Raw genomic sequence first — 14,594 nt, 5'->3', positions numbered from 1 at the left:
GTTTGGTTGCTAATATTAGTTCCAAGTTCTCATGTGGCATAATATTTTGCAATTTGCCTTTATAGCGTGGATCAAGGAGGCAGGCCAACCAGTAATCGTCATCGTTCATCATTTTCGTAATGCGTGTGTCCCTTTTTAGGATACGTAAGGCATAATCCGCCATGTGGGCCAAAGTTACAGTTGAAAATACAGCAAAACAAGGCAGAGATGCTTACCTGCCTAGGCCACCAAACAAATGCACTCTCAGGATGCAGTGAACCCATATGGTAGAAAAAACACAGGTGCAGCATAACCGATGAAGCAGCCACTCACAACCTACCAAATTAATGGAGGGGGTGGCTGCTTGGCACATTTCTGCACATAAAAGACTTGTATGCGGCGCTGTTCACACAATGGAGATGCACAGCATCCAGGCAGGCCTAGTAGTGACACCCTTCTATTAGATCAGGCGGGCCTGCCCAGCGCTATCCAAATGCACCCCATGTGAACAGACACCACAGTTTACAAGACAAAAATGGGCCCAACTGCACCCTGGAAAAAAAGTGCAAAAAAACACACAAAAAAAAAAATTCTATGTGAGGTATTAGTTAATATTTTGGCCAAAATATGGAAGCTCATGACCCGCGTCAAGGGTCCCCACGCTCATGAGTCCTAACTCTAAACAGCAAAAGCACAAAAAGAGGATTCAAAGATCCTCCAAAAATAGAAAATACAGCAAAACAAGGCAGAGATGCTTACCTGCCTAGGCCACCAAACAAATGCACTCTCAGGATGCAGTGAACCCATATGGTAGAAAAAACACAGGTGCAGCATAACCGATGAAGCAGCCACTCACAACCTACCAAATTAATGGAGGGGGTGGCTGCTTGGCACATTGCTGCACATAAAAGACTTGTATGCGGCGCTGTTCACACAATGGAGATGCACAGCATCCAGGCAGGCCTAGTAGTGACACCCTTCTATTAGAAGTTACAGTTGTCAAATCTCCGGTTGTGATTGGTTGAGGGGCAGTTTCAGGCAAATCTACGTCACTTGTGTCCCTCAAAAAACCAGAACCCAGCCTTGCCACGCAACCAATTTCCAGTGCCCCCGGGAAAGCTTCCGCATTAAAAATATACTCATCCCCATCATCCTCCTCGTCCTCCACCTCCTCTTCGCCCGCTACCTCGTCCTGTACACTGCCCTGACCAGACAATGGCTGACTGTCATCAAGGCTTTCCTCTTCCTCTGGTGCAGACGCCTGATCCTTTATGTGCGTCAAACTTTGCATCAGCAGACACATTAGGGGGATGCTCATGCTTATTATGGCGTTGTCTGCACTAACCACACCGTGTGCATTCCTCAAAACACTGAAGGACTTGACACATGTCTTGTATCTTCGACCACTGCACACCTGACAACTCCATGTCTGCCATCCTACTGCCGGCCCGTGTATGTGTATCCTCCCACAAAAACATAACAGCCCGCCTCTGTTGGCACAGTCTCTGAAGCATGTGCAGTGTTGAGTTCCACCTTGTTGCAACGTCTATGATTAGGCGATGCTGGGGAAGGTTTAAAGACCGCTGATAGGTCTGCATACGGCTGGAGTGTACAGGCGAACGTCGGATATGTGAGCAAAGTCCACGCACTTTGAGGAGCAGGTCGGAGAACCCAGGATAAGTTTTCAATAAGCACTGCACCACCAGGTTTAAGGTGTGAGCCAGGCAAGGAATGTGTTTCAGTTGGGAAAGGGAGATGGCAGCCATGAAATTCCTTCCGTTATCACTCACTACCTTGCCTGCCTCAAGATCTACTGTGCCCAGCCACGACTGCGTTTCTTGTTGCAAGAACTCGGACAGAACTTCCGCGGTGTGTCTGTTGTCGCCCAAACACTTCATAGCCAATACAGCCTGCTGACGCTTGCCAGTAGCTGGCCCATAATGGGACAACTGGTGTGCAACAGTGTCATCTGCCGATGGAGTGGTTGGCCGACTGCGGTCTGTGGAAGAGCTGTAGCTTCTGCAGGAGGACGAGGAGGAGGGGGTGCAAACGCCTACAGCCAACTGTTTCCTAGACCGTGGGCTAGGGACAACTGTCCCGAAATTGATGTCCCCTGTGGACCCTGCATCCACCACATTCACCCAGTGTGCCGTGATGGACACATAACGTCCCTGGCCATGCCTACTGGTCCATGCATCTGTAGTCAGGTGCACCTTTGTACTCACAGATTGCCTGAGTGCATGGACGATGCGCTGTTTAACATGCTGGTGCAGGGCTGGGATGGCTTTTCTGGAAAAAAAGTGTCGACTGGGTAGCTCGTATCGTGGTTCAGCGTACTCCATCAGGGCTTTGAAAGCTTCGCTTTCAACTAACCGGTAGGGCATCATCTCTAACGAGATTAGTCTAGCTATGTGGGCGTTAAAACCCTGTGTATGCGGATGCGAGGATAAGTACTTCCTTTTTCTAACCAGAGTCTCATGCAGTGTGAGCTGGACTGGAGAGCTGGAGATCGTGGAACTTTCGGGTGTGCCGGTGGACATGGCAGACTGAGAGACGGTTGGAGACGGTATTGTTTCCGCCGGTGCCCTAGATGCAATATTTCCTCCTACAAAACTGGTGATTCCCTGACCCTGACTGCTTTTGGCTGGCAAAGAAACCTGCACAGATACTGCCGGTGGTGCGGAAAATGGTGGCCTTACAGTGACGGAAGGGATGTTGCGTTGCTGACTAGCTTCATTGGCCGAGGGTGCTACAACCTTAAGGGACGTTTGGTAGTTAGTCCAGGCTTGAAAATGCATGGTGGTTAAGTGTCTATGCATGCAACTAGTATTGAGACTTATCAGATTCTGACCTCTGCTTAAGCTAGTTGAACATTTTTGACAGATGACTTTGCGCTGATCAATTGGATGTTGTTTAAAAAAATGCCAGACTGCACTCTTCCTAGCATCGGATCCCTTTTCAGGGATTGCAGACTGAGCTTTAACCGGATGGCCATGCTGTCCTCCAACAGGTTTTGGCTTTGACACGCGTTTTGGGCCAGATACGGGCCCGGCAGATGGAACCTGTTGCGATGTTGATGCCTGCTGCGGCCCCTCCTCCACCTCCGCTTCTGAACTACTGCCGCCTACACCCTGTTCCCCCAATGGCTGCCAATCGGGGTCAACAACTGGGTCATCTATTACCTCCTCTTCGAGCTCGTGTGCAACTTCGTCTGTGTCACTGTGTCGGTCGGTGGTACAGCGTTCGTGGCGGGGCAACATAGTCTCATCAGGGTCTGATTGTGGATCAGTACCCTGAGAGGGCAATGTTGTGGTCTGAGTCAAAGGAGCAGCATAGTACTCTGGCTGTGGCTGTGCATCAGTGCACTCCATGTCAGAATCTACTTGTAATGGGCATGGCCTGTTAAGTGTTTCACTTTCTAAGCCAGGGACGGTATGTGTAAAGAGCTCCATGGAGTAACCCGTTGTGTCGCCTGCTGCATCCTACTCTCTTGTTGTAGTTTTTGCTGAAGAGGACAAGGAAGCGACTTGTCCCTGACCGTGAACATCCACAAGCGACGCGCTGCTTTTACATTTACCAGTTTCAGAAGAGGAGGCAAAAGAGCTAGAGGCTGAGTCTGCAATGTAAGCCAAAACTTGCTGTTGCTGCTCCGGCTTTAAAAGCGGTTTTCCTACTCCCAGAAAAGAGAGCGTTCGAGGCCTTGTGTAGCCAGACGACGAAACTGGCTCCACAGCTCCAGACTTAGGTGGAATATTTTTATCCCCACGACCACCTGATGCTCCACTACCACTACCATCATTATCAGCTGACAATGAACGCCCACGGCCACGACCTCTTGCACCAGACTTCCTCATTGTTTTAAAAACGTAACCAAAGTAACTTTATTTGTTGATGTCAAACAACTTACACGGTGAGCTATAACTTCAGTATGATTTCAATATCCCTTAACAGGTTGGTGAGACCACAAGGAAAATCAGGCACAATGTTACACACTCTGTTTTCTGTGGCACCAAATCACAGAGATGCCACACACGCAGGACTGTCACTCAAGCAGAAAGGGCAATATTAATCTCCCACTGATTGATGTAGTGATTTTTTTTCAGGTAGATTTTAGAACCCAAATCAAGCAAAAAAATAAATAGGCTTTCTATGGCCCACTGAGTGAGAGATGGCACACACAGGAGTCAGGAGTGGCACACAAGCAGAAAGGGCAATATTAATCTCCCACTGATTGATGTAGTGATTTTTTTTCAGGTAGATTTTAGAACCCAAATCAAGCAAAAAAATAAATAGGCTTTCTATGGCCCACAATTTGCGAGAGAGAGATGGCACACCCAGGAGTCAAGACTGGCACAAAAGCAGAAAGGGCAATATTAATCTCCCACTGTTTTATTTATTTATTTTTTTCAGGGAGACTTTAGAAACCAAATAAGATAAAATGATTTTTTCAGGGACAATTTAGAAACCAAATAATAAAAAAAAGGCTTTCTATTGCCCACTGAGTGAGAGATGGCACACACAGGAGTCAGGAGTGGCACACAAGCAGAAAGGGCAATATTAATCTCCCACTGATTGATGTAGTGATTTTTTTTCAGGTAGATTTTAGAACCCAAATCAAGCAAAAAAATAAATAGGCTTTCTATGGCCCACTGAGTGAGAGATGGCACACACAGGAGTCAGGAGTGGCACACAAGCAGAAAGGGCAATATTAATCTCCCACTGATTGATGTAGTGATTTTTTTTCAGGTAGATTTTAGAACCCAAATCAAGCAAAAAAATTAATAGGCTTTCTATGGCCCACTGAGTGAGAGATGGCACACACAGGAGTCAGGAGTGGCACACAAGCCCTGAGGCCAATATTTTTCTCCCACTGATTGACGTAGTGATTTTTTTTCAGGTAGATTTTAGAACCCAAATCAAGCAAAAAAATAAATAGGCTTTCTATGGCCCACTGAGTGATAGATGGCACACACAGGAGTCAGGAGTGGCACACAAGCAGAAAGGGCAATATTAATCTCCCACTGATTGATGTAGTGATTTTTTTTCAGGTAGATTTTAGAACCCAAATCAAGCAAAAAAATAAATAGGCTTTCTATGGCCCACTGAGTGAGAGATGGCACACACAGGAGTCAGGAGTGGCACACAAGCAGAAAGGGCAATATTAATCTCCCACTGATTGATGTAGTGATTTTTTTTCAGGTAGATTTTAGAACCCAAATCAAGCAAAAAAATTAATAGGCTTTCTATGGCCCACTGAGTGAGAGATGGCACACACAGGAGTCAGGAGTGGCACACAAGCCCTGAGGCCAATATTTTTCTCCCACTGATTGACGTAGTGATTTTTTTTCAGGTAGATTTTAGAACCCAAATCAAGCAAAAAAATAAATAGGCTTTCTATGGCCCACTGAGTGAGAGATGGCACACACAGGAGTCAGGAGTGGCACACAAGCAGAAAGGGCAATATTAATCTCCCACTGATTGATGTAGTGATTTTTTTTCAGGTAGATTTTAGAACCCAAATCAAGCAAAAAAATAAATAGGCTTTCTATGGCCCACTGAGTGAGAGATGGCACACACAGGGATGGCACTCTAGCAGAAATGCCAATCTTAATCTCCCACAAAAAAAAAAAACAGGGACTGTCCTACAATAACTATCTCCCTGCAGTAATCTCAGCCAGGTATGACAGGCAGCAATAAGGAGTGGACTGATGCACAAATTAAATAAAAAGTGTGGACAAAAAAAAATGATAGCTGTGCAGAAAGGAAGGAACAAGAGGATTTGTGCTTTGAAAAAAGCAGTTGGTTTGCACAGTGGCGTACACACAGCAATGCAGCTATCAGGGAGCCTTCTAGGGCAGCCCAATGAGCTACAGCGCTGAGAGAAAAAAAAAAATGTAGCTTCCACTGACCCTGCACACCGAAGGTGGTGTTGGACAGTGGAAATCGCTACAGCACAAGCGGTTTGGTGGTTAGTGGACCCTGCCTAACGCTATCCCTGCTTCTGACGAAGCGGCAGCAACCTCTCCCTAAGGCTACGTTCACATTAGCGTTAAGCTAATTTGCGTCGGGTTTGCGTCGGCGACGCAGCGGCGACGCATGCGTCATGCGCCCCTATACTTAACATGGGGGACGCATGCGTTTTTTTGTGTTGCGTTGTGCGACACATGCGTCTTTTTTGCCGCAAGCGTCGGACCAAGAAAACGCAGCAAGTTGCATTTTTCTTGCGTCCGATTTTCGGCAAAAACCGACGCATGCGTCACAAAACGCAGCGTTTTTGCGTGCGTTTTGACGCGTTTTTGCGTGCGTTGTGCGTTGCGTCGCCGACGCAGCGGCGCACAACGCTAGTGTGAACGTAGCCTAAGCTCACATCAGCAGCAGTGAGATGGCGGTCGACGGGAACGCCCCTTTATAGCCCCTGTGACGCCGCAGACAGCAAGCCAATCACTGCAATGCCCTTCTCTAAGATGGTGGGGACCAGGACCTATGTCATCACGCTGCCCACACTCTGCGTTCTCCTTCATTGGCTGAGAAATGGCGCTTTTCACGTCATTGAAACGCGACTTTGGCGCGAAAGTCGCGTACCGCATGCAACGCTGGGATCGGCTCGGTTTCATGAGACGCCGACTTTGCCAAAAGTCGGCGACTTTTGAAAATGAACGACCCGTTTCGCTCAACCCTAGTGGTGAGCACTTAGTACCCCCAAGTGCTTCACAGAAGTTTATAACGCAGAGCCATGAAAATAAAAAAAATAATTTTTCTTTTCTCAAAAATGATTTTTTAGCCCACAATCTTTTATTTTCCCAAGGGTAACAGGAGAAATTGGACCCCAAAAGTTGTTGTCCAGTTTCTCCTGAGTACGCTGATACCCCATATGTGGGGGTAAACCACTGTTTGGGCACATGCCAGGGCTCGGAAGGGAAGTAGTGACGTTTTGGAATGCAGACTTTGATGGAATGGTCTGCCGGCATCATGTTACGTTTGCAGAGCCCCTGATGTGCCTAAACAGTAGAAAAACCCCCCACAAGTGACCCCATTTTGGAAACTAGACCCCACAATGAACTTATCTAGATGTGTGGTGAGCACTTTGAACCCCCAAGTGCTTCACAGAAGTTTATAATGCAGAGCCGTGAAAATAAAAAATAATTTTTAATTCCTCTAAAATTATGTTTTAGCAAGCAATTTTTTATTTTTGCAAAGGTAACAGGAGAAATTGGACCCCAATAATTGTTGCCCAGTTTGTCCTGAGTATGCTGGTACCCCATATGTGGGGGTAAACCACTGTTTGGGCACACATCAGGGCTCGGAAGGGAAGCAGTGACGTTTTGAAATGCAGATTTTGATGGAATGGTCTGCGGGTGTCACGTTGCATTTGCAGAGCCCCTGATGTGCCTAAAGAGTAGAAACCCCCCACAAGTGACCCCATTTTGGAAACTAGACCCCCCCAAGGAACTTATCTAGATGTGTGGTGAGCACTTTGAACCCCCAAGTGCTTCACAGAAGTTTATAACGCAGAGCCGTGAAAATAAAAAATAATTTTTAATTCCTCTAAAATTATGTTTTAGCAAGCAATTTTTTATTTTCGCAAAGGTAACAGGAGAAATTGGACCCCAATAATTGTTTCCCAGTTTGTCCGGAGTATGCTGGTACCCCATATGTGTGGGTAAACCACTGTTTGGGCACACGTTGGGGCTTGGAAGGGAGGGAGCACCATTTGACTTTTTGAACGCAAGATTGGCTGGAATCAATGGTGGCGCCATGTTGCGTTTGGAGACCCCTGATGTGCCTAAACAGTGGAAACCCCTCAATTGTAACTCCAACACTAACCCCAACACACTCCAAACCCTAATCCCAACTCTAGATATAACCCTAACCCCAACACACCCCTAACCACAACCCTAACCCAACACACCCCTAATCCCAACCCTAACCACAACTTTAACCCCAACACACCCCTAACCATAACCCTAACCACAAGCCTAATCTTAACCCTAATTCCAACCCTAACCCTAAGGCTATGTGCCCACATTGCGGATTCGTGTGAGATTTTTCCGCACCATTTTTGAAAAATCCGCAGGTAAAAGGCACTGCGTTTTACCTGCGCGTTTACCGCGGATTTCCAGTGTTTTTTGTACGGATTTCACCTGTGGATTCCTATTGAGGAGCAGGTGTAAAACGGAATCTGCACAAAGAATTGACATGCTGCGGAAAACACAACACAGCGTTTCCGCGCGGTATTTTCTGCACCATGGGCACAGCGGATTTGGTTTTCAGTAGGTTTACATGGTACTGTAAACCTGATGGAAAACTGCTACGAATCCACAGCCAAATCCGCACCATGTATGCACATAGGGTTAGATTAGACTAACTCTAGTTCTAACCTTAATTCTAACCCTAGCCCTAACCCTAGTGGGGGAAGAAAAAAAAATATATATTTTCTTTAGTTTTATTATTGTCCCTACCTATGGGGGTGATAAAGGGGGGGTCATTTACAATTTTTTTTTATTTTGATCACTGTGATAGGTTTTATCACAGTGATCAAAATGTACCTGGAACGAATCTGCCAGCCGGCAGAGGCTTGGTAAGTATGAGAGGGGGGAGATCGGAGCACGGGGGGATCGGAGCACGGGGGGGGGGGGGTGGATCGAAGCACTGGGGGAGCGGACAGGAGGACGGAGGGGAGCGGACCACAGTACGGGGCAGAAAGGAGGACTGGACTGGGGAGGCGATCGGTGGCTGTGTGGGGGGGGGGAGGGGGAGCAGATTAGGTTTTCCAGCCATGGCCGGTGATATTGCAGCATCGGCCATGGCTGGATTGTAATATTTCACCATTTTCATAGGTGAAATATTACAATATTACAAATCGCTCTGATTGGCTGTTGAAAGTGAAACAGCCAATCAGAGCGATCGTAGCCACCCCCCCCCCCCCCCCCCCGGGCTGAAGTAGCACTCCCCCTGTCCCTGCAGATAGGGTGAAATTGGAGTTAACCCTTTCACCCGATCTGCAGGGACGCGATCATTCCATGACGCCACATAGGCGTCACAGGTCGGATTAGCACCGACTTTCCTGACGCCTACATGGCGTCAAAGGTCGGGAAGGGGTTAACAAACGTATGCAACATATTGTATGTCTGTTTTTATTTATTCATCGTAAGATCAGATACGCTTGCATTGAACTATGACACAACCTGAACTATCAGGTGGCATCTGTTTGTCACCAAAATTCAAGAAGTGCACTTATACGAAATCCACAATTGTATCTGATATGTACATGTGGTCCTTCTGTTTCCTGAGGAAGGAATTATTGTAACTTTGAAACAAGTAGAATAAAACCACAATTTATTAATAAATCATTCATGGACTGATGTCTCTTCAATCATCCAGTAGCACAGAGGATTTCCACTAAATATTTCTTCTTGATGAGTCTTTCTGGATGTAATCTGACATGTTCATGATGACTACAGCTCCTCCTTTGTCTGTTTGTTTGATGATGATGATAATTTTGTTAGCTATGGCTTTTCTTTCCTCTATATTGATATTCTGTGGCACTTTACTGTTTAATTGCTAACTGTTTTAGTCTTAGTAAATAATTTGATTTTGCTACATAACTTGCAATTTCCATGGGTATTTTAGAAATCTTATAAAAATAATTCAAATAATTTATTCATAAATAATTTTTATTCTTGGCAGGTAACCTCACCAAGAGATCAGAGGGACAAGTAACATCTTCAGTTTTTAAGTCAGATGAACTTGATTTCATTCAAGATATAAATGACATCAATGCCAAACAGGTCCTTTCTTTCGATTTTTCACAAACTGTTAAGAAAAATAAAAGTCACAAAAGAGTTGTTAAAAATGTAACTGCTCTTACAGCCAACAAGCCATTATCAAGTGTTGAATGTGAAAAAAGTTTTTCACTCAGAACATCTTTTGTTACACATCCAAAAATTCACATGGAAGAAAAACATTTTTTCTCCTCTGAGAAATGTTTTACAAGTAAGAAAAAACTTGTTAAGCATAAGAAAACTCAAGCAATAGAGAAGCTGTATTCATGTTCAGAATGTGGAAAACTATTTAACAAGAGATCACTTAATAAACATCAGAGAACTCACACAGGGGAGAAGCCATTTTCATGTTCAGAATGTGGGAAATGTTTTGCAGCTAAATCATGTCTTGTTAGACATCAGAGAACTCACACAGGGGAGAAGCCATTTTCATGTTCAGAATGTGGGAAATGTTTTGCAGATAAATCATATCTTGTTACACATCAGAGAACTCACACAGGGGAGAAACCACATTCATGTTCAGAATGTGGTAAATGTTTTGCAGATATATCATGTCTTATTAAACATCAGAGAACTCACACAGGGGAGAAGCCATATTCATGTTCAGAATGTGGTAAATGTTTTGCAGAGAAGTCACATATTATTGCACATCAGAGATCTCACAGAGGTGAGAAGCCATTTTCATGTTCAGAATGTGGGAAATGTTTTGCGGATAAATCATATCTTGTTAGACATCAGAGAATTCACACAGGGGAGACACCGTTTTCATGTTTAGAATGTGGGAAATGTTTTGCAAATAAATCAAATCTTGTTAAACATCAGAGAACTCACACAGAAGAGAAGCCATTTTCATGTTCAGAATGTGGGAAATGTTTTGTACATAAATCATATCTTGTTGCACATCAGAGAACTCACACAGGTGAGAAGCCATTTTCATGTCCGGAATGTGGTAAATGCTTTGTACATAAATCATATTTTATTACACATAAGAGAATTCACACAGGAGAGAAGCCATTTTCATGTACAGAATGTGGGAAATGTTTTGTACATAAATCACATCTTGTTACACATCAGAGAACTCACACAGGTGAGAAGCCATTTTCATGTCCGGAATGTGGTAAATGCTTTGTACATAAATCATATTTTATTACACATAAGAGAATTCACACAGGAGAGAAGCCATTTTCATGTACAGAATGTGGGAAATGTTTTGCACGGAAATCAAATTTTGTTACACATCAGAGAATTCACACAGGAGAGAAGCCATTTTCATGTTCAGATTGTGGGAAATGTTTTGCAGATAGCTCACATCTTGTTAGACATCAGAGAACTCACACAGGAGAGAAGCCATTTTCATGTTTTGAATGTGGGAAATGTTTTGCAGATAAAAAAAGTCTTGCTAAACATCAGAGAAATCACACGGGGGAGAAGCCATTTTCATTCTAACAATTTTTACCAACAAAAGGAATCTTATTAAACATCAAATATCTCACAAAGTGAGAAGCCATTATTATACCTAGAAGGTGGGAAATGTTTTACTTGAAAATCATATTTGTTGACCAGAAATTAAAATTCACATAGGTATAAACTATATATTTTGACAAACTGTGCAAGAAAACACATAACAGAGAGTCAAAGTAGCAACAAATAAGTAAACGAGAAAATAAGTTAGAGCTTACATTTGAAGTTATTAATATACATCTATTATCTAAAATTAAAATTCTATGCAATATTCCCTTGAATATTTCAGTAACATTTATATATTCACTATATATACAGGAGTATTTCAACACCTTCCCTTAAACCTTCTCAAAAATACCCAATATATTCTCCTCCCTGTTGTCTCTAACTCCCAATCTCATTGATCTGCTATTCATCAGTCTCTTTCAATCCACAATCTCCATGTGTGAACAAAGTCTTTAACTTTTCTATACTGCAATAATAAACCTGTTCATATTGTAAATCACCATTCACATGTACGATCTATTCCTTGTCTGTTGGAACATCTGTGATTATCCATTCCAATTAAAATAAAATGTCTCCCTCTCCCCACCTCCCTTATCTAAATTTGTAATGCTGGGGTAAGATTATCTATTCAGAGACCTCATGTGCAGAAATATTAGGGCTACAGGAACATCACATACAGCTCTGACAAAAATTAAGAGACCACTGCAAAATGTTCAGTTTGTCTGATTCTTCTCTTTATAGGTTTATTTTTGAGTAAAATGTAAATTCTTCTTTTATTCTATAAACTACTGACAACATGTCTCCGAAGTTCCAAGCAATAAATTTTGTATTTATTTTCTGAAAATGAGAAATGGTCAAAATAACAAAAAAATGCATTGCTTGCAGACCTCAAATATTGCAAAAAAACAAGTTCATAATCATTTAGAAACAGCAATACTAATGTTTTAACTCAGGAAGAGATCAGAAATCAATATTTTGTGGAATAACCATGACTTTTAATCACAGCTTTTATGCGTCTTGGTATGCCTTCCACCAGTCTTTCACACTTCTTTTAGATGACCTTATGCCACTCCTGGTACAAAAATGTAAGCAGTTCTTCTTTGTTTGATGGCTTGTGACTATCCATCTTCCTCTTGATTACATTCCAGAGGTTTTCAATGGGGTTCAGGTCTGGAGATTGGGCTGGCTATGACAGGGATTTGATGTGGTAGTCCTTCATCCACACCTTGATTGACCTAGCTGTCTGGCATGGCGCATTGTCCTGCTGGAAAAAAAACAGTCTTCAGAGTTGGGGAACATTGCTTGACCAGAAGGAATCAACTGTTTTTCCAGGATAACCTTGTATGCGGCTTGATTCATACGTCCTTTGCAAAGATCAACCTGCCCGTTTCCAGCCTTGCTGAAGCATCCCCAGATCATCACCGATCCTCCACCAAATTTCACAGTGGGTGAAAAACTGGATAAACAGTTGATTCCTTCTGGTCAGGCAATGTTCCCCAACTCTGAGGAGTTGATGTGGATGAAGGACCACCACATCAAATCCCTGTCATGGCCAGCCCAATCTCCAGACCTGAACCCCGTTGAAAACGTCTGGAATGTAATCAAGAGGAAGATGGATAGTCACAAGCCATTAAACAAAGAGGAACTGCTTACATTTTTGTACCAGGAGTGGCATATGGTTGCCTAAAAGCAGTGTGAAAGATAGGTGGAAAGCATGCCAAGACGCATGAAAGCTGTGATTTAAAATCATGGTTATTCCACAAAATATTGATTTCTGAACTCTTCCGGAGTTAAAACATTAGTATTGTTGTTTCTAAATGATTATGAACTTGTTTTTTTTGTTTTTTTGCATTATTTGAGGACTGCAAGCAATGCATTTTTTTATTTTGACCATTTCTCATTTTCAGAAAATAAATACAAAATGTATTGCTTGGAACTTTGGAGACATGTTGTCAGTAGTTTATAGAATAAAAGAACAATTTACATTTTACTCAAAAATATATCTATAAAGAGAAAAATCAGACAAACTGAAAATTTTTGCAGTGGTCTCTTAATTTTTGCCAGAGCTGTATTTTATACAGAAGAATAGCGCCATCTCCATAGTTCTTTATACAATGATATATAGATCAGACCAGGTTCTCGTATTTAGGCAGTTTCTATCTTACTAAAACGCTCTGTATGTCAACAAGATCAGTGAGTCTCATTATACTGAGTAGAGAAGCTCCAGGGACAAAGACCCCGTCTCGTACCAATATGCTGGAATCCAGGCCCGAAGTATTCAGCCACGGGACCCGGATTCTCTCATTTTTACCTCTAGCCTTTCTTTTAGAATAAATCCCTTTCTCATACAGTCTTGTAGCAATGACTTTATCACGTTTTTTTAGGAGAGTTAATCTGAATCCATATAAATGTTATCAATCTATGTGCAAAAAACAATAAATACCCTACCGCAGTTTTACCATGTGTGTCAAGTGTAATTTATTCTACATTCCCCCAATAAAAAATACCTTGGTGTGTCCAACCAAAAACCTATCAATTATGATTACACAATTGTAGAAACTTTACTCTTAACAAGTATTTATAATCCCGGAGCATGTGTATAAGATCAGCAACTCCCGTTAAGCACTTCGGACCTTTGACCTCCGTACGTATTCCAACTTCGTGGAGAAATAGGTGCCATATATCTCCTATGGATAATATAATTGTGACAGACTGCTACTTTCCCTCAGGTACTGTATAGAGATCTGACCACTTCAAGGATGCTTGTCCATTGGTCATCAGTAATGGGCCCATGTCCGTTTTTCATGTGCCCATAATTACAAGGGGATAATTTTCCAAATATTTACATGGCGACATTTTATAAAGTCCAGAAGTGTGTTCAGGAACATGTCTGACTGCATTTAAGGTTTTTTAATCCTGTTTTGTGCATCAAATGTTTGTCGTGTCTGAATATGATTAAATCTATGAGGAGCTTCCATTCCTCCTGTAATTACTGAGAGTAACAGAAAGCACTATTGGACAATAGACGTCTGAGTCTCGTAATACATGATGAAATCCAGTTTTCAAACCCATCTAGATGTAGGAGTTCAGGTGGCGTCCAGTTGTTCCACCCAGATGTATACAAAGTGAGGCCTGCTCTAACAGAGTTAGGGATCAATCCAATGAAAAGAAAAAAAACAGCAGCAACACTTTGTTCTTTCGTGGCATGGAAACCTTAGTGGTTTATCACAAAAAGTTTTTCATGGACATGGTTTTACAAGCAGGACAAATGCAGATAAAACATGCAAAAGGACAGGACCCTGTTTTATCTGCACTTGTCCTTCTCGTAAAACCATGTCCATAAAAAACTTTTTGCAATTAAGGACT

General features: G+C 42.9%; 1 protein-coding gene across 2 annotated transcripts in view; it reads left to right on the top strand.

The window, feature by feature from the left end:
- Positions 1–11,730, top strand: part of LOC143767347 (uncharacterized) — a 294,161-nt gene extending 282,431 nt beyond the window's left edge. For both annotated transcript variants that reach the window (XM_077255595.1, XM_077255597.1), the window contains one exon: positions 9,667–11,730. In XM_077255595.1, coding sequence (XP_077111710.1) covers positions 9,667–11,207 — 1,541 coding nt within the window. In that variant the 3' untranslated portion in view covers positions 11,208–11,730. The remainder of the gene's footprint in view (positions 1–9,666) is intronic.
- The last annotated feature ends 2,864 nt before the right edge of the window (positions 11,731–14,594 follow it).

This window comes from Ranitomeya variabilis, chromosome 4 (genome assembly GCF_051348905.1).
Source record: "Ranitomeya variabilis isolate aRanVar5 chromosome 4, aRanVar5.hap1, whole genome shotgun sequence".
Lineage (NCBI taxonomy): Eukaryota > Metazoa > Chordata > Amphibia > Anura > Dendrobatidae > Ranitomeya > Ranitomeya variabilis.
Note: the sequence above shows the minus strand (reverse complement) of the source record. Positions and strands in the feature narration are given on the sequence as shown.